Below are 20,541 nucleotides of genomic sequence, written 5' to 3' on the forward strand. Positions count from 1 at the left end.
AAAAAAAAAAAATCTCTGCCTTTGTAGAGTTAAAATACCAACAAATGTATACTTTTCTTTTGATAAGTCAGTTAACAGTCAACTGAAGAAGACTAAAAAGATACCACAAACTATGATATAATACAAAGGATATAATTTCCATATAAGAACGGAGTTCTGAATTCTGTTTGGTGTGGGTTTGGAGGTTGAAAACGTAGTTGAGCTTGGTCATAGGAATTATAAGTAGTAAATCCAAATGAGTCACCCTTGAAGATTTACTATATACTTCACTGAAATCATTGGCTGGTCTGCCTCCCACCACCAGTTTTTAATTTTTGGTTAAAGAGATATCTTTGGTCCAAATCTCCAGAATCAGAGCCCAAGAAGGGAACTCTTGTGCATACAATTTATTGGTGGAAACCTGTAAGAGAGTGAGAAAAAAGGATAGGGCAGAGGAAGAAACCAGGCAAAGATGAGAGTTCGGGGGAAGCGTGGTCTCAGCCTGATCCAATAGAGAGCTCTGAAACACAAATTGTACCACAGAGGTGGCTTTGTCCAAAAGCAAGAGTGCCAGACTGGAGTCAAGGTAGCTAGAGGGGACTGACCCCTCAGGAACCTTTGGTTGAGATGGCTTCTATTTTATATCCCCTACCCAAGTGGCAGGTGTGGGCTGTTAGCAGCCAACACCTACAGCAGCTGGGGGATGGGAGCATGGACCTGGTAAAGAAGATCTGAGAGGGGCACCAACAGCATCTACTACAAAAAATGTAAGACATCTGAAAGGCATGTGGAGGGATGTAGAGTTGTAGAGAATATTTGAGCGGCAAGTGAGGGAACAGATAATATTGAGAACTTGCTTTTTATTTTATTTATTTTTATTTTGCTATCTCTTTTTGCTTTGATGTGACATTTAAAAAATCGGAAATAGGTATTATTTATTTTTACTTCACTAAAAAATATTAAATGTGGGTAGTTTAAATTTAGTAAAATAGAAAAAGCAGTACTGTCATTCAGAACCCCACATTTGCAGTTATGTCTTGTAGGCAAGTAGGAGATTGCCTTTTATTTTGACTAAAGGAAACCTCTCTCATTTTAAGTCAGAGTCCACAAATTTACATGTCTTACTCGAGACACCCTGCCTTCTCTTCTTTTTCCAGGGAGAGTTCTTTAGCATTTTTAAATGCCTTTAGGCAAAATCTGCACTCTCCAGTTCCCCACAGACCCCACTGCCAATTTTACCCTTGGCCAGATTTTCACATTAATGTTGTTTGCCTGGCCTTTTTAGGCAATTGAGTTTGTGAAGGCTGGAGGCTGAAATCCCAGCTCAGATTTTCACCTAGCTGGGATTCTTCTCAGCTGTGATCCTGTGGAGTGAAACAGGGAGGTGTAGAGTTGAAATTACTGATGTGTTTGTTGTAAACTTCTTTTGAGAGTTGAACACATTTAAGTACATACAATTAACATTGACCTCCTAGAATTAAAGGTTGGTAAATTGATCATGTTCTAAAACAATAACATAAATTTGCTTATTTCACTCTAAGTCCTATGTCAAAGAATATATCCTAATGAACCAAATCACAAAGCACTTTTTCATTTCAAGGCGATATACAAACATTGACTAAGTAACTTTTCAAAATGCTAATATGAAAAAAGGTATTACTGAATAATCAGTTATATTGTCACTGTTCTTTATAGCAGATTAAAATCTCAAACAATTCTCAGTTTTTACTGCATTTTGCAAGTGTACATGAATATATATATATATATATATATATGCACAATTGATTTTAATGTTAATTTTAAACAGACATTTTCAACCGTATTCAGTTTACGGCTCAACAACATTTTCATGGCACCCCTAAACCTCTACTTATTAGGTAGTTAGGTTCAAAGAGCTTAATAATAGTATATCGCACAGTATCCAACACATAGTTTCCCTCAAATTAAAAAATATATATTGGCACTCCTGTGAGTTCACTGTGGCTCCCACGGATTCATGTGTATGGTTTGAGAACTACAGTTTAAAATGCTGATTCCCTATAATGTGCCAAGCAATGTAGATAACTTATGGTTACCATATAAAATAAAAGTATCCCAAAAGTTTGCTTTCTAGGAAATCACATTCTAAGTCAACCTAGAAAAATTATCCACCTAGTCTTTTTTTTCTCCTGTAAATATTATAGGCTATACCTTGACCTAGCTTTTACTGTGAAAATTGAGAATTTTGAACTGAGTGCAATAAATGTTAAATTCAAATTTTGTTTGGAGATAATTTAGACTTTTTAACTAAAATAGTTAAAATGTATTTGTTGATTTTAAAGATGATTAAAACTGATTTGTAGAGTATTTAAAGAGGGAGACACAATCTTTTTCTGATTCATTGATCAGTATGAAAAAGTACTTCTGTAGTTGAATTTCAGTCAGATGGGTCTGCTTATTCTGGTCTTTGTTTTATAATTTGGTTCGGTTGAAATCTTTAAAAAATTCCAATAAAAATTGTTTTGAAACAGCCGGATGTGGTGGCTTACTCTAATCCCAGAACTTTGGGAAGTTGAGGTGGGTGGATCACAAGGTCAGGAGTTCAAGACCAGCCTGGCCAATATGGTGAAACTCCATCTCTACTAAAAATATAAAAATTAGCCTGGTGTGGTGGCGGGCACCTGTAGTCCCAGCTAGGAGGCTGAGGCAGGAGAATTGCTTGAACTCAGGAGGTGGAGGTTGCAGTGAGCTGAGATCATGCCAGTGCACTCCAGCCTGGGAGACAGAGCGAACTCTGTCTCAAAAAAAAAATTGTTTTGAATTAAATTTTTAGGATCCATAAACTCTTTTTATTGAGACCAATTAGCTCTTCAGCCTCTTGCTTTTGTCCATGGTTATAGCTCATAGCAAAAATTTTCATTATTTAATGTCCCTTCATAGTGAAAACTGGGCAAAAAAGTAGTTAATAATGAAATTCTGTTAAAAAATGAAACTTCCCATAATGAAACCTAGGTTTTGTGATTTGTGTACACTCAAATTATTTAAGAACATAAAGCCTCTGTTTTGTTTTGTCTTGTTTTTGTTTGTTTGTTTGTTTGTTCGTTTCCTTATTTTCCATTCTTACATTTGGTAAAATAATTAAAGCAAACTATCAGCTTCATTGTCTCAGTGAATCCAGTCTGTCAAGGCATAAAAATAAAGCACGTTTTTGGGTTTTGAATGTCATCTGCACCTGTCTCCTAGAAAAGTATCATAAGATAAAAGAAAGAGTACTATGTTGTGAGTCAAGAGTCCTGGATTTCGATGCTGCCTTTTCAATTTTATGACCATAGAGAAATTACCTAATCTCTTACAGCTTCAATTTTCTTATCAAAAAAATTGGATGTTAGTTAAAGTATCTCTTACGGTTTTTCACGATTTAGGATTCCGTGGTTCTATCATATGTCAAAGTTCTTAAAACTATAAATTCTTCATCATTTTGTGTGTGTGTGTGTGTGTGTGTGTGTGTGTGTGTGTGTGCGCGCGCGCGCATGTATTTGGAATTCCCCTGGGAGAATAGAATAGTCCTTATTTCAAAAAGAATTCAGGAAATTATTTGAAGGCAAAGTGCTGTGAGCTAGCACTGCAATTGTGATAATGACCACTTGCAATCATTTTATGGCAAGTTGATAAGAATTTGAAAATGCTAAGAGAACAGAACTCCTGAAACTTAAGTCTTTAGAAGCCTATGATAAACTTAAGCCTATGACATAGGATTTTTATGTTCTAAATACATACACACACAGACACACGTGCACATACATACACATATAATCCTACAGAAAGGAGGAAAACCAAAATTCATAGGTTAAAAGGTTTCTAATCATAACTATTAGTTAACAACATGCATTATCACATTACTTTTCTATTCCCGACATGGCATTTCTCATAATTTCTCAGTGCCATAGGGCCACCAGTGTTTACCTTTAGGCTGACTCTGTATTCTACTCCTTCCCCCCTAATCCCAAACAAGCTGAAGCAATGCCTCAGTAGACCTACAGATTCAACTGCTAGCTCAGCACGTAATTTAGCTGGGAGCAGGGATTAGGGAGTGACTTTATCTGAGTGTTACACTAAAGTGAGAATACCCCTAAATTCTGCTTTAATTTTTAAGTTTTAGAAGTTGACTTATTCATTGTAATAATGGTAAGAAATAAAGTTAACATTATTTAACTTAATATATTTTCTTCATCTTATTCCAAAAATTATTGAGGGCAAGTAGGCAAGCCAGGTAAATTATAATTATTGATGTTTCTGCATCTGGGGAAGAAGATAGAACACTAATTTTTGATGATTTGGTAGACATTCTTTATAAATAATGTTTTAAGAAGTTTTCAAGGCTAGTCAATTTGTACCTTCTTTGGCTTTAGTTTTAATTTTTGAAAAATATCTCTGGGTTTTTTCTCCATTCAGATAAAAACACTGTCTTTTGTTCTATAGGTTAGAAATACTATATTCTGTCCTAGCTTTTATAAGAGTAGCTGTCTTTAATTAATAGTCACTCATATCTTTATTTTCTGAGTAGTGCTTTTTAATTAATTAGTCACTCATATCCTTATTTTCTCATCAGAGTCAGACTTTACAGAAATATTCTAGGGGAGAAGGTCTCTTAGTCATCTGTCCGGGAAATAAGTTTTTTGGGGGGTAGAGAAGGAACTACTTTTTTCCTCTTGGGATGAGATTATTAAACTTGGCAGCTAGAATTAAATTGAGTGGATTTCCCAAATCCTTCATTTCCTGAAGTTTGAATTAAAATTCAGAAAACCTCACACCCCCATAAATTGGATTACTATCCTGACGAACTATACTTTTCACTTTAAAGTTTATAAAGCGCTTTCAAATACCTCCCTTCAAACTCCAAACAACTTACGATAGGGTAGGGCAGGCGTTATATGCACATCATCTGTAGACTGGGAAACTGAGGTAAAGAAAGGAAAAGCATCTTCTCTGAGGTCATTTGACTAGTTAGTGGCAGAGTCAAGGATAGAGTAGGAATCAGCTTGGTCTTAGGCCTAAACTTGAGGGGAAAACTAGCCATGTATCACTGTAACCCCATCATGCTGTCTGATTTTTCTTCTTGGTTACTCTTTGAAATCCTTAAGTATATGGTGTTATTAGCAAAGGGGTCATTCTCTCTTTCAAATGCTTTGAAAATAAGGAAGGAATGGGGGCATAGGTGTTATTTGCATAATTCTCCTCACATCAAAATGAAATATACTGGCTCAGTGTTTTAGAAGAAACTTAAAATGTGAAACATGGTGATGAAATTAACAAAATGTGGATCACAGTGACCATGGAAAGCCATGATCCAGTCTTTAGATGGACATCTGGTATATAGCTAAAGAAAAAGACTGTGAGCAACAAAAGGACCATGTGTGAGTTAGCTGCCAAAGGGTTTTTTTTTTTTTTAATTATTATTATTACTTTCCTTTGAGCGTTTGAGGTGATGATGCTTAATATTCAAGAAAGATGAAAATAAAAAGAGAAAGGAAGCAAACACCCAGCCCATTGGTGATTGGTAGAGTAATCGTGGGCATGGCCCCAGGATGATAGCAGCTTCTATTTAATCAATGTTGACAAGGCTGGGGAGAGCTGGGCAGGTCCCAAGAGGTAATGTTTTACTCAGAAATCCACTCAACCTAATTTCAGTAATGTAGGGCTGTGGAGGGGCCTGGACTGAAGCCAGAAAACAGGGCCATTAGAGCTGAGCATAGGCAATGGCAGCTGGGAACATCGCCATCCCTCCAGCAGCATTGCAACCAGGCTGAGCGCACAAGCAGCCGCTGCTGCATATGCTCCTGGTATTTGCTCACCAACAGAAAGCACAGACATGCTATTCTCACCCTTTCGAGGAAATGAATGGAGTGCATAAAGGCAAAAACTGCTTCCAGACTCCATTTTAGCAAGAATCAGAGAGCAAGTTTGGCATACATCTTTCAAGGACTATTGTGAAATTGTCCACCCTAATCTGAGTCTTTTAAAGCTACCATTGCGTTGTTGCAAATACATGCAGAGATAACTTAGATCTTTATTGCTGTCTTAGTGTGGTTTTGATCTTTCTTAGGAATTGTGGTTATGGATCAAGAATATGGAAACTACTATGGTTTTTCATTTTTCAAAACTTTTGAGATTCATTCAAGTTCGTCAGCTTTGCAAATCCAAGAGAACTGACCCAGGACGAATTATGCCTCTTAGGGCTGAGTGCTTCTTGTCTAGCTACTCTTTGCTTCATCACTCTTTCTCCAATAAGCAACACATTATTACAGTAATTTGCTAGCATATAAATTGGAAGTACATAGAGGTTTTTGTTTTGCATTTTCATTGTTATGACACCACTGCTATATTTGCAGTTCGTGGAACAGTGTGTCAACATAGTAAGACTCAATTCCTTTCACTGCATCCAGTGAATTATATCAATGAATAAATGAACACATTTTTTTCCTTCCTTTTGAAAGATCCTTGAACTAGGACACATCAAGAATGTATGAATTTACTACTGATGATGTTAACTTTCTCTTTTTAAGTTAACACAGAAATGACAACATTCATGGAGGCTGCCAGTGAACGTGATAATCTCTAAGCAGTCTTTGGGCTTTGAGGAGCAATGTTTTTGTCAAGGCTAAAATGCCATGGCATGGGCAGGTTACAGCTTTCTATCAGATTCTAACATTATCTGTCCAAATGACTGAATATGATTTTTGAGACTAAAACGTGGCACATCGAGAGGGTAAATCAAATAACTTAATCAAGTTTTTGGGCCTCAGCTTAAGCCTCTCATATAAATAAAGTTGTTTACTCCTGAAAATATAACCATGTCCCATTTGAAAAATTTATGTCTTAAAAAAACTTTTTTCCCCTAAAGGAAAAAAAGCCTAAATTACTATAACTAAACCTAAAACTAAAACATATCATCAGTTTTTGTTTTAGACACATTCTGTTTTATAATAGAATTGGATTTGGGGGATTGATTTTTCCCTGGTAAAGACGGATTTGGGGAGAAGCCATCACTGGTAGATAATAGTGATAGTCTTAGGAAAATCATTCATTGGTCACTACATACATACATGCGTGCGCACACACACACAAACACACACACACATGCACACACACAGAGCCCGAGTGTCTTTGGCTGTTATAATAAAATACCGTAAACTAAGTGGCTTATAAACAACAGACAAATTCAGTGTCTGGGAAGGGCCAGCTTTCTCAGTACCCTGTTGTGTCCTCACATAGTGGAAGAGACTAGCTAGCTCTCTGTTGTCTGTTTCATAAAGACACTAATCCCAATCATGAGTGCTCTACCCTCATGATTTAACCACCTCCCGACGATTCCTGCTCCTAATGCCATCACCTTAGGGGGTTAGAATTTCAGCATATGAATTTTGAAGGAACAGAAGCATTTAGACCATAATACTGTGGCTCATTTAATTTTGTTTTTCCTGTAATGTCTTAAACAAAATAACAATACTAATATTAAGTTTTCATGTTGAATACAAGTAAAAATACTGTTCAGAGGCAAACTGAAAAAGATCAAACATATTCTATGCTTTACCTTGCTTGATTTCAGCAGCCACACTAGCACTTCCAGGCTTTCTTCATTTGCCAGCCCCAGGTCATTGCTTCTACTCACTTGTTAAATGCCACTTGGTGTTGAAAAATCACACTTCAATCTTTTAGCCTCTATAGCCTCTTCTTAAGTAATAACTGTCTCAGAGGGAGGTTGATCTGCCAGATGAGGACTGTGATTGTTTACTCTTATTGGATCATGGTAATTGGAGTGATCGGCTGGCCTCAGCCATTCATTTGTCTCTGACACTCACCATGATGATCAAAGATTTTGCACAAAATACTAAAGATTGCATATTAACTCATCTCTAGCATTAACAAATCATGTAATCAGTGCTGGAAAGTGCCAAGGCCAGATTTTATATTACGGAAGACTAATCAGGATTCTTCCCTTCATTTTTAGCTGCTTTTAATGGGACAGTTTTTAAATGTTGTAGGCTTTAGGCCTACATACCTGTGGACTGGACTCCCTGCCTTAGTTATCACTCTGAACTCACCCATTCTTTTTAGGCAAAGGCAAAACCAGGGAAAGCAATTAAAGTAAGAGGTACTGAGATAACTCTGTCCCAGACTGGGATTTACAGTGTGGCCTTAGATAAACTATTCACTCTCCCTGTGTCTCGGTTTTTCCAGCTGTGAAATGGGGTGATTAAGGTAGATGTGAGAATTAAATGCAATGATACAAGTATACTTAGCACTGGTCTGAGCACATAGCAAGAACTTGAAAATGTTGACTATAGCTAAATACTTTATACAAAGGACCAGGCAAGTCATAATTAATAATTCTTTCCAGGCAGTTTTTTTTTAAGTGGCTGAATAGAACAGGTAAGAAAATGTAGATATAAAGCAAATGGTCAACATGATTTATCACTACAGTGACTTATCAAGGGTTGACATCAGTGGGAGAATAAGCTAGCAATATCAAGATGTTCCCTCTAGCATTCAGGCTTAAATAGACCCATTTATATAAAACTTGGATTCTAAGTTCTTCTTTGTCAAAGGTTAAAACCTTTCCCAAACTCATGTGCAGTCTCCTACCAAAGTAGAACTAGCTGGAGCAGGCCTGTGGTTCACATCTGACTATTGTTTCTTTAATTTGGATATAGAATTTTTTTTTAAAGTTATCATGAGTTTTTAGCTTATCTCACTTTGGAGGTTGTTAAAGATTGATATTTTACATTGTTTCCTCAGTCCATATTTTGTTTTCCTCCCCATAATTTCTTGGTGGCCTATAAAACTTTCACTGTATTCATTGACTTGACACACTTTTTTTCTGCCAACTAATTATCCCTTCACTTAAAGCATTTTGCTTAATATTCAATAATATCAAATAAAAATTAATCTCAGACATATATATATATATATATATATATGTATAGTTTTATATGTTCCAGCTAACTGACATTTCCTTTTTTAGCCATCTAATTGAACTTCATCACTTCTAATTTCGTGGTTTTTATTCTATACTTTGGAGCCAACAATTTTTAATCTCAAGTTTTTTTAAGTCACTAAATTTCTAGTGCTCAACTGATAAAATGAGTTTGGCCACCTGATACAATCAGAAAACCTAAAGAAATAGATCTAAGTTTCAGTTCTGGCTTGGTCATAAGCAAACAATATGATTTAGGGAAAGATCCTTTATGCAGCTACATTGCAGTCTCATCAGCTGTAAAATGAGGCTGTCAAGTCATTCTTTCACCTAACAAATATTGACCGGGGTCTTTCCTGAATTAGGTTCTGTGCTAGACATGGAATTTAAAGTTGAGCTGAAGTAGGTATGGCTGTTACCCTTGAAGAGTTTACGGTTTAGTGACTGGGTGATCTTAAGGAGGCCACTCATTTCTAACATTCTTGTCTTTTAAAGGTATATTGTGAAAGGCTTTAAGGGGAGCAAGGGTTTTGCTATTTTTTTTTTCTCAGTACCTAGAAGAATGCCTGGCACAGTGCAGGTGTCCAGTAACAATTTATTGCAGAAATAAATTAATAATAACGTACATTTAAAATACCTCAAACATTTGAGAAAATGAATATATATTGAAGCTCTATTAATAGGGAACAGACAGCAATAATTTCCTGTCATAATAAACAGATTTGTGCCAAATTTCATCTTTCATCATAGGACGAGGCAGTGGATGACAAGAGAAAGTGGGAGAATTTGGGAGGATTTAACTTGATTGTATTCCAACAAGGGCCAGAAAGTGCGGCTGCATCTCAGAACCATCTGAAGTTTCAAGTTTTCATTTCTGCTTTTTTGAGTTTTGTTCCCTTTATTCAACAAACATGCAATTCTCACCTTTCTCAGTCCACTTCCCTTTTCTCTCATTTCTGAATTTCCCTCAAATCATATATAATAATAACTCCTTTGCCTTTATTTTGGTAGGAGAGATTTGAAGTTTTCTCTTGCTTCTATAACTACCGTCTTTCTGTATGTTTTTGGGTTGGGTAAATCAGTATTACGTTTCTCTTGCAGTTTGATAAGGGTGCTAAAAACATTGCTTCTGGTAACTGATAAAGATGGGAAACCACCTTGGGCATACTTAAAATATACAAAGGTTTGAGCAGGGTTAGGGAATAAGCAAACTCTCCAGAATAATTTTTGATTTTTTTTTTTGAATGACTTCACTGAAATAAATCTGTAATCTTTCTCCTGGTAGAAAATTAAATAACTCATTAGCACACCAAAATTTTTATAATTCCGGAGGAATACTGCTGATACATAGAGTATTATAATGATCGGGATTGAGTTAGTTTCAAGCAAAACTTGAATAGTTGCACTGTTGTTCAAGAGGTAATAATAGCCACCTTGGAAAGCTACAGCCTTAAAAAAAAAACCTTACGAGTAGTAGTAGGCAGTATCACTAGAATAACTATATTTTAAGAATAGCTTATAGTGAGTTATGAACCCTACAACATAAGTCAGACTTTAAAACCTTGGTCAAAAGTGAGTATTATAAAGTAAAATTACCCATAGTAGCTTCTTACTTTAATTTACCAGACTAGTCTAGTTAGATTCTAAAAACCTAAACTACTTTCAAAAAATAAGCATTTTCTGCTACTGAAGAGCTTTAAAAGAATGTTTTTGGTTAGGTGTTTCAGAGAAGAAATTCCAGAAATGTGTTTAATAATGGTGGGTATCAATGTTCAGCTTTGACTGAATGTAAATATGTAGCTTGCTGAATTAAAAGAGACATACATTTTGATGAGTTCTTTTTTATTTTTTTTGAGATGGAGTCTGGCTTTGTTGCCTAGGCTGGAGTGCAGTGGTGTGATCTTGACTCACTGCAACCTCCCCCTCATGGGTTCAAGTGATTCTCCTGCTTCAGCCTCCTGAGTAGCTGGGATTACAGGCACACGCCACCACGCCTGGCTAATTTTTGTATTTTTAGTAGAAATGGGGTTTCATCATGTTAGTCAGGCTGGTTTTGAACTCCTGACCTTGTGATCTACCCACTTCAGCCTCTCAAAGTGCTGGGATTATAGGCATAAGCCACTGCACCCAGCGATGAATTCTTTTAATGATCTCCTTAATGACCCCATTTCTCTAATCTCAACATCTGTGTAGAGCAAATCCATTTTATTTGGTATTCCTAGTTTAATCTCCTCAAAACATAGCGGTAATATGTTCCTCGCTCAAGTGCTTTCAAAGTATGTCTATTATCTTCAAATTAAATACAAATTTGTTAGCCTAACAAAATTCCATTGACTCCAGTTTACCTTTCCAAGAATAATAACCACCTAGTAGGTGTTAAGAGGACAAGCAATAACAATAGCTTCATTTTAAGACACAGGCATTGTTGATAGCAGGGGTTGAGAAAAAACAAAAAAACAGTTGATTTAGTAGGCCTGGAACTTCCGTCCTTAGAAAGGCCTGTTTATAAAACAGGCTGGCATCTGGGAACTTGGATTTTGAGAAGACTCTCATTCCTTAACTGATAAGAGTGGTTCCAGGTGCCTAAAATCGTTGTACAGACAATGTGGTTTAGGCTGAACATCTGTTTTCCTTCTGGGAGTCTGGATTTTGTATCTTCTAGGTAGAGGGTGCCTACATGACCAACTACCAATGCAAACTCAGGTAAACTTCCCTAATAGATGACATCTTCCATGTGTTACGGTAATTTGTTGTTGAAAGATTTAAGCACATCCTGGGTGACTCCATGGGGAGAAGACTCTTAGAAACATGTTTGGTTTCCTCCAAACTTCGTCCCAAATGCAACTTTTTGCTTTGCTTACTTTGATGTATGTTCTTTCACTGATTTTAGCTATGAAGTAGACTGAATGCTGAGGTCCATGAGTCCTCCTAGCAAATCACTGAACCTAGGAGTGATCTTGGGGGACCCTGACACAGGGTGTTGATTGTTCAGCAACACGAGTTATTTCAGAGCAATTGAATTCTTTTTCCACAAGCTGGCATATTAGTAAACTATCATGTAGCATAAAATCAGTTGATTGAATTCTGTCAGGAAACCAAGGGAAAATTATTCTTCAAAAAGACATGATATTCTCCTTGTTAAGCAAAGTAGTACTTTCCCTATGGATAAGTATATTCAGTTGGAATGTGCTTGGCTGCAAGAAACTGAAAACTAGTATATTACAGTGCTTTAAAAAAGCTAGTGACTCGTCTCTGAGGGAAAGGTATCTAGGAGTGCTACAGTCACTCAGTGATGATTTTTCCTTTTTGTCCCACCATCCTTAGTGTATAGTTTTTGTCTTCATGGTCACAAGACAGCTGCTACAGTGCCATGTATTATTTGAGATCCAAGTCATCAGGAACAGGAGAATGTAAAGGGCAAAACCCAACTCTGCCCTCTCTAAGGACTTCTATCTCTGTCTAATTGACCAGCACTGTCCCACAGGAGCTGAGAATTCAACTATTTTACTTTCCAGTACTAGAAACAAGTGGTAAGAAATTTGGAATGGACGCTTGATGGTCCACATAAATTATCTGCTACAATTCTTCTGACACTAATAGAACAGAAATGCAAGATTATTGTTGATTCCCTATGTAAAGATCCTGTATGTGGATACCTTGATTGTAAGGCTGAGAGATTAAACACCACAGTAACTTCTGTTAAGTGGACTGCTTGTCAATCACATACGTTTGCTCCTAAGTTCTATAGGTGCCACTGAACAGCTTCCTTGAGGTAAACCCTTCTGAACTTGGAACTTATATTAACTGGGGTAATAATAATCTCTTTTAATCTTAATGCTCTTATGTAATGACATAAAAAGAAAAAAATGCATTGCACCATTGTATGAGCAGATAAGGCAAAATACTAACTCTCCTTCCCCCCCCCCCCCCCCCCCCACCCTCCATCTTGTTTTGTTTCTCAGAAGCTGTAGATGAAACCAAACCTAAGGAAAGTGCCCGGCAGGACGAGGGTAAAGAAGAGGAACCCGAGGCTGACCAAGAACATGCCTGAACTCTTAAGAAATGGCTTTCCACATCCCCCTCCCCTCTCCTGAGCCCTGTCTCTTCCCACCCTCTTCTCAGCTCCACTCTGAAGCCCCTCCTGTCCTGCTCACATCTGTGAGGCTGTCCTTTCCCACCCACTAGCCCTCTTTCTCTCTGTGTGGCAAACATTAAAAAAAAAAAAAGCAGGAAAGATCCCAAGTCAAACAGTGTGGCTTAAACATTTTTTGTTTCTTGGTGTTGTTATGGCGAGTTTTTGGTAATGATGATTCAATCATTTGGGGAATTCTTGCACTGTATCCAAGTTTTTTGATCTGGTGCGTGTGGCCCTGTGGGAGTCCACTTTCCTCTCTCTCTCTGTTCCAAGTGTGTGTGCAATGTTCTGTTCATCTGAGGAGTCCAAAATATTGAGTGAATTCAAAACCATTTTTGTTTTCCTCCTTTTCAATGTGATGGAATGAACAAAAAGGAAAAAAATTCAAAAATCCCAGTTTGTTTTAAAAATAAATAAATAAAGCAAATGTGCCAATTAGCGTAACTTGCGGCTCTAAGGCTCCTTTTTCAACCTGAATATTAATAAATCATGAGAGTAATCAAGGTCCAATGGCTCTGTGTGTTTGTTCCACCTTCTCATTAGTTGGTTGGACACGCTAGGGTCTTATAATATTTCATCGTTTCTTCTTCTCTCAGTTTGACACCAACAACCCTGATAAAGAAAACACAGATGAAGCCTAAGGCTCTGAGGAGGAGCAATAGCTCCAGCACTTGAGGGAGACATCTGTTGTAGGCCTGTCTCCTTGGCTTGTGGGTGGCCATCTTTTCACTGTGCCTTTTCACATCTTCCCTTTATACCTGTCTTTGTGTCCAGATTTCCTCATTTTATAAAGATACTAGTAATACTGGATTAGGCCCACCCTAATGACCTCACTTTAACTTAATTGCCTCGACCCCATATTTAAATAAGGTCACATTCTGAGGTACTGGAGCCGAAAACTTCAACATATAAATTTGGGGAACAGGGCACAATTCAGCCCAGAAGAGACAGTAATTCGTGACCAGCCTGGCCAACATGGTGAAACCCCATCTCTACAAAAAATACAGAAAATTAGCCGGGTGTAATGGCAGGCACCTGTAATCCCAGCTACTGGGGAGGCTGAGGCTTAGATTGCGCCATTGCACTCCGGCCTGGGTGACAGAGCGAGACACTATCTAAAAAAACACAAAAAACAAAAGAGACACTAATTAAGATTCCCTCTTACTAAAATAACTTCAAAAGTATTTTCATTATTCAGGAAAAGTTAATTTATCCAATGAAAGCTTATTCTAGGTTTTGTTAGGGTAAACATTACAAAGAGGAGCTGAGTGAGGTGGCATATACCCATAGTCCCAGCTACTTGGGAGGCTAAGGTGGGAAGATAGCTTGAGGTCAGGAGTTAAAGTTCAGCCTAGGCAACGTAAGGTGACCCTGTCTATAAAAAACAAATTAGTTGGGAGAGAAATCCAAGATGGCCAATTTCTAGCAGCTCAGGATTGTAGCTCCCAGAGAAGGCACACAGAAAGAGAGGACGCCACACTTTCAGATGAATTTTTGTTGCCCACGGACTAGGAGATTCCCAGTGGAGGAGCCCCATGGGTCACCAGCGCAACTCTTGTGGCCAGCGTGGCGGTTTTGCCGGCGCTTTGGCTCAGCGGTTCTCGATGCAGAGTAAATGGGACTGGGTGCCCTTTTGATCGACGTTTGGAGCTCCAGGAAGGCAGAGTCACCCATTTACCTGATTGAAAAAGAGATTCAAGAGGGAAGCCAGACGGGAGATTTCGAGCAGAAAAGCACCACGAATCTTAGTGCCGCTGTTTTAGCCGGTGCAGTGGGTTGCTCAGATTTCGGCACTGGGAATCAACAAGTTGGACGTCCACTCAGAGACCTAATTTGAAAGTTGGCAATCACAAAGATGACAGGTGGATAAACTCACAATGATGGGAAGAAACCAACGTAAAAAGATCGAGAATACCCAGAATCAGAATGCCTCCCCTTCTACAGGGGACCCCAGTTCCTCATCATCAAGGGAACAAGGCCTGATTGAGAACAAGTGCGTTACATTAACACATTTAGGCTTCAGAAGGTGGATAATAAGGAAGTTTGTGAGCTAAAAGAACATGTTCTAACCCAATGTAAAGAAACTAAGAACTTTGAAAAAAGGTTTGATGAAATGCTAATGAGAATAGACAATTTAGAAACGAAAGTAAGTGAATCAATGGAACTGAAGAATACAATACGAGAACTTTGCGAAGTATGCACAGGTTTTAACGGTCGAATTGATATCAGAGGTCGAAGACCTATTTAATAATATGAAATGAGAAGACAAGATTCAGGAAGAAAGAGTAAAAAGGAACGAGCAAAGTCTCCAAGAAATATGGGACTACGTGAAAAAACCTAATTTATGACTGATAGGTGTACCTGAATGTCATGAAGAGAATGAATCCAAGTTGGAAAATATTCTTCAGGATATTACTCAGGAAAACTTTCCTAACCTCATAAGGCAGGACAATACTCAACTCCAGGTAATCCAGAGAACACCACAAAGATACTCCTCAAGTAGAGCAACTCCAAGACACATAATCACTAGATTCACTAGGGTTGAAATAAAGGAGAAAATTCTGAGGGCAGCTAGAGAGAAAGGTCAGGTTACCCTTAAAGGAAAGCCTATCAGACTTAACAGCAGACCTCTCAGCAGAAACCTTACGATCTAGAAGAGAGTGGGGGTCAATATTCAATATCCTCAACGAAAAGAATTTTCAACCCAGATCTCATATCCAGCCAAACTAAGCTTCATAAATGAAGGAAAAATAAAATTTTTCATGAACAAACAAGCTCTCAGAGATTTCATCACCACCAGGCCTACCTTACAAGACCTTCTGGAAGAAGCACTACAAACAGAAAGGAACAACCAGTATCAGTCATCCCCAAAATTTACCAAAACATAAAGAGTATCTCCATAATGAAGAATTTATATCAACTAATGGGCGAAATAGCCAGCTAGCACTAAATTACAATATTGAACTCACAAATATTAATATTAATCCTAAATTTAAATGAATTCAATGCTCCAATTAAAAACACAGACAGGAAAATTGAATAAAAAGTTAAAATCTATTGGTACATTGTATCCAAATCTAACTCACAAGACACACAAAGACTCAAAGGGATGGAGGAAGATTTACCAATTAAATGGAGAGGAAAAAAAAAACAAACCAGGAGTTGTAACTTTTGTCTACAACAAAATAGACTTTAATAGTAATAAAGACCAAAAGAAACAAAGAAGGACATATAATGGTAAAAGGATCATGCAATGACAGGAGTTAATGATCATAAATATATACGTGCTCAATATAGGAGTACCCAGATACATAAGAGAAGTTCTTATTGATTTATAAAGAGATTTGGACTCCCGTGTAATAATAGCGGGAGATTTTTGACATCACATTGTTAATATTCGATGGATCAATCAGATAGAAAATTAATAGGGACATCTATGATTTGAATTTAGACCTGGAATAAGTAAACTCAGTGAATATTTATAGAATTCTCCACCCCAGGTCTACAGAACATACATTTTTCTCAGTATCATATTACACCTATTCTGAAAGTGACTATATAATTGGAAGTAAATTACTCTTCAGTATTTGCATAGCATCTCACAGACTTAAATGAAATATTGGTTGGCTGTTTGTTTGTTATTCCCTTATTCCTTCCTGTCTCTGTTGTTAAGTACAATTATTGGCATAAAAGAGGTTTTTTAATACCTTTTTAAGATTGCATTCCAGCCTAGGCAATAGAGCAAGAATCCTGTTCTCTCTCCCTCTTTTTCTTTCTCCTTCTTTCTTTCTTAAAAAATAAATAAATAAATAGATAGATAAGTTACAGAGATGTCTACAACTCCTGGAAACCCCCAAGCTTTTGTTTAGTTGATTTATTTTAATCCAAGTATTTAGCTAGTCCATTCTATTTTTTTCAGCTTATAAATTTCCGTTGAATTTACAATTCCTACACAGGGCAGCTGCCAGATTCTTGATTAGTTATAATCATTGTACCTGCTGATGGTGATAGTATATAAAGAAAAGGTGTACATTTAGCACATCCATTTCAAATTTCTTTCCAGTTTCAGTTTTTAAAATGTCTTCTATTAGAAGATAAATGGTTCTTATAAGAAACAAAGCAATATCTCTAAGTCCTGAAGTATCTATGCCCTTTATTCCTCCCTAAATTTTCTAAATCAATTCTAGTGCAGATTCCTAACACATCATGTTCTGCTCTGGCCCTGAGTCTACTCTCATAGATGTACATGGCCAGAAGGTTTCCTTCAGCTTTCTTCCCCTATCTGCAGACAGAACCTCCTAGCTAGGAAGAGAAACTAAGTCAAAGAGAAAGTCCTCATACTAATGAAGATCAATGAAATAAGTCATCCTCAGAGTTTCAACCTGTATCTTGGTAACTATGCTCAGATTTGTGTAGCACTAGTGCCTAATTAATGCTTCAAAGAAAGATGAAGCCATATGAAAAATGAGTCCTCACTGAATCATCAGGGTCTTTCCTTGGTCGCTGATACTAAGTCGAATTTTCATCGAGAGAAACAACTCTAAAGAAAAAGGTTAGAAAGGATCAATAACATACATTAAACCAATTTAAGAGTATCTATTTCATTCTGAGTTGGCCTGAATTTTATGAAAGTCTGAAGCAAGAATGTCCGGGGCTCAGTCATGATCTGATTAGAGTCTCTTCAGATGTGCAATAAGCTATTGGAAAGATCATTCATAAACTGAAGTTATGTCACATAGGATATCTGGCAACATACTGCTTTAGGAATTCTATTTTACCTCAAAGGTTTTTGGTTTTGGGTAAGAAATGCTTTAATCTCTTTTTCAATTCTATACTTGAAAGCAACATTCCTATGACTTGGAGAAATTCAACTTCTTCAAAACACAATTCTAAACTTCTGCTGAATTTACACTTATACTGAAAACAGTAGCATATGATCTCTTAAACATATATTAATATATACTGTTTAGTGGTTTTATTACTTGTGTTAGGGTTGAGACTTTTTTTACTCATGAGTATCTAAATTTATTTCATTTATAAACTTTAGGATCCTTAATAGAATTTTAAAGGTGGAGGAAGACACATTAGAGAGACTTGTAATGGTCCCAAAAGACAATCATTGCAGCCCTTACACTAAATGCAAAACAATGTGACTCAAACTTACAGAAAACACACAAAGTCAGAGAGAAATTGGGAAACATAGGCCATTCAAGATACAGAAACATGCAGGTTCTAAATTCTATTCAGAAAGCAACATAAGTTATTGATTCTGAAACACCTAAATCTGGATTACTTAGAAAAATAAAAACTAGGTTGAGGACAAATAAAAAAAGACCTCAACACTGACAGGTGATTTTTTTCAAATAGTAACAAGGTCATATAGTGGGCTCCAGACCCAATATCTCACTGACAGCAAAACCATGGCCTTGTCTGTATGAAATAAGATCTCTTGACTGAGCTGTATTATTTGGGTCTAAAATGTTCAGTCATTATGTAATACAATTTAAGTCTCTTTGAAAATGAAGGGATTTCTAAAATAGAACTCTTTATTTCCGTCACCCAAACCACATTTGGCTGATTTTCCTGTCTTTTACACCATCATCTACCCAGTGACTTAGATCAGAAATCTAGAAAGAAACTTGATTCCTCTTTTTTTTTTTTTTCTCACATAACATTTAATTCATGAGAGCAAATCTCCTGCTGTGGATTTCAAAAGAGATAAAGATAAAATATGTGCCTGTTGCTCTGAACAATCCTGCACTTTTCTTAGTTTGTGGTGATCTAAGTGTTCTTTTACAATGATTCCACCCCATATTCAGTTCAAAAGAAAAATCGCAGAAGAATTAGAAAAATCTCTGTCTCAACCTGGGTTAGAGGGACTTAAAGTTTTCAATAATGCATTATTCTGAATGTCATACAGCCTCAGACAAGCCAGTTCTGCAGTTGACATGGAAGCCAAGACAATAGGAAAATCAAATTAATGATTAAGTTCCATGCAGCATTATTAAGATCACCACGAGTTCCATTAATTTCTTTTTTTTTTAACCTTCCCAACATGGACTGTTGTCATGGAAATGCAGCTTCTATTAAGCTGGTTATAAAAATAACTTGATGATTGGTAACCTTCTAGATAAATGTCAGCTAATGAGCATTAGAAATGTGGGCTTCTTTAATTTGAGATAGAACCCTTGCCTAATTTTCTTCCTGGGTGGTCAAAGCCCATGTCTGCCTGTCATGTAGGCAAGGTCTGTATACATGTCTACCACATATTCACCCCTGTATAACCTCATTTTTTCCCTTTCTTCATGGAAAAAAAATTCAGTCGTCAAGAATGAGCATAAGATTGTAGCTATGAGAATGACAAGTTATTAAATCCTTTTGGAGAACATTATCAAAGTGGCAGGGACATTTTGAATGTACATTTTCCAATAGATTGGTTACCTGATTTGTTTTCTTACAGGTATGTGTCATGGTTGGTAATTACCACTTGTTTAGTGTTACAGATGTACTTTAGTAAGTATATTTTCAATGAAGGGAGATGCTTCTCCACAGAGAAGAAAATTATCAGTTAATCTCATATTACATAAGGTCTGGCTATGAAAGAACATAAATTGTAAGGAAATTTTAAATTAATTTGTTTATCCAAGCAATACTGTTATTTTATTATAGAAAGGTAGAAAATATAAATATGGAAAAAGATAAAAATAATCCACAGTTTACTACGCAGAATGAAGCAATGTTTATATTTAAACATTCAGCATAAGATAATCTGTCTGCCTGCCTATCTGCCTCCTCTCTTCCCGTATGTCATCCACTTAACTATTTAAGACAAACATGGACTCATGTTACACAAATTGTGTTGTAAACAACTTTAGACATTCAACTGCAAATTTTTAATAATGTGTTTATAATTTCTTTAACCAGATCCATGAAAAATGGAAAAATTAGGTCAAAGGACATGAGTACTTTAAGTGCTTTTTATATAGATTGCCATGTTAGAGACAGAGGACTTTAAAACTTGTAGTTTCCATTGCAGCTTTCCAGTCATGCCAAGCCTCACAGAAGCCTGAGACAAAAGGAAAAATGTACAACCTAATACAAATCCTCTTCAACTTTCAATTGGTTTATGTCCCAATAAACCCATTGTAAAATTGAAAAATTGTAAATCAACCTATTGTAAGTTGAAGGCCCTTTGCATACACTTATCAAAGTATTGTCCCATAGTTTGAATGAAGTGAGAAAGTTAAAAACAGATTTACAAACAAAAACATGACTATGTATAAAATCCTGTGTTTCCCAATCCATTGATGTGCTGTTGTCAACCCTCATAAATCTGCCTGCTGGTGGACTGGTGGACTTTATTGCTTTGCCAGACCAGTAAACTGAGGGCTGAGTGGAAGGGACTTACTCTATTGCACAATAATATACTCAAAGCAAATAGCCTGTCTCTATTTAAAATTTTGGTATTTGTGTT

At 36.8% G+C, this 20,541-nt stretch overlaps 1 protein-coding gene across 1 annotated transcript in view; it reads left to right on the plus strand.

Annotated features, from left to right (window-relative positions):
• The window catches only part of GAP43 (growth associated protein 43), a 99,689-nt gene extending 86,118 nt beyond the window's left edge, over positions 1–13,571 (plus strand). Inside the window, exon 3 of the mRNA XM_017543516.2 lies at positions 12,895–13,571. Within this exon, the coding sequence (XP_017399005.1) occupies positions 12,895–12,983 (89 nt within the window). The 3' untranslated portion in view covers positions 12,984–13,571. The remainder of the gene's footprint in view (positions 1–12,894) is intronic.
• Positions 13,572–20,541: the final 6,970 nt, after the last annotated feature.

The sequence above is a fragment of the Cebus imitator genome, unplaced genomic scaffold, assembly GCF_001604975.1.
Source record: "Cebus imitator isolate Cc_AM_T3 unplaced genomic scaffold, Cebus_imitator-1.0 Scaffold157, whole genome shotgun sequence".
Taxonomy (NCBI): Eukaryota; Metazoa; Chordata; class Mammalia; order Primates; family Cebidae; genus Cebus; species Cebus imitator.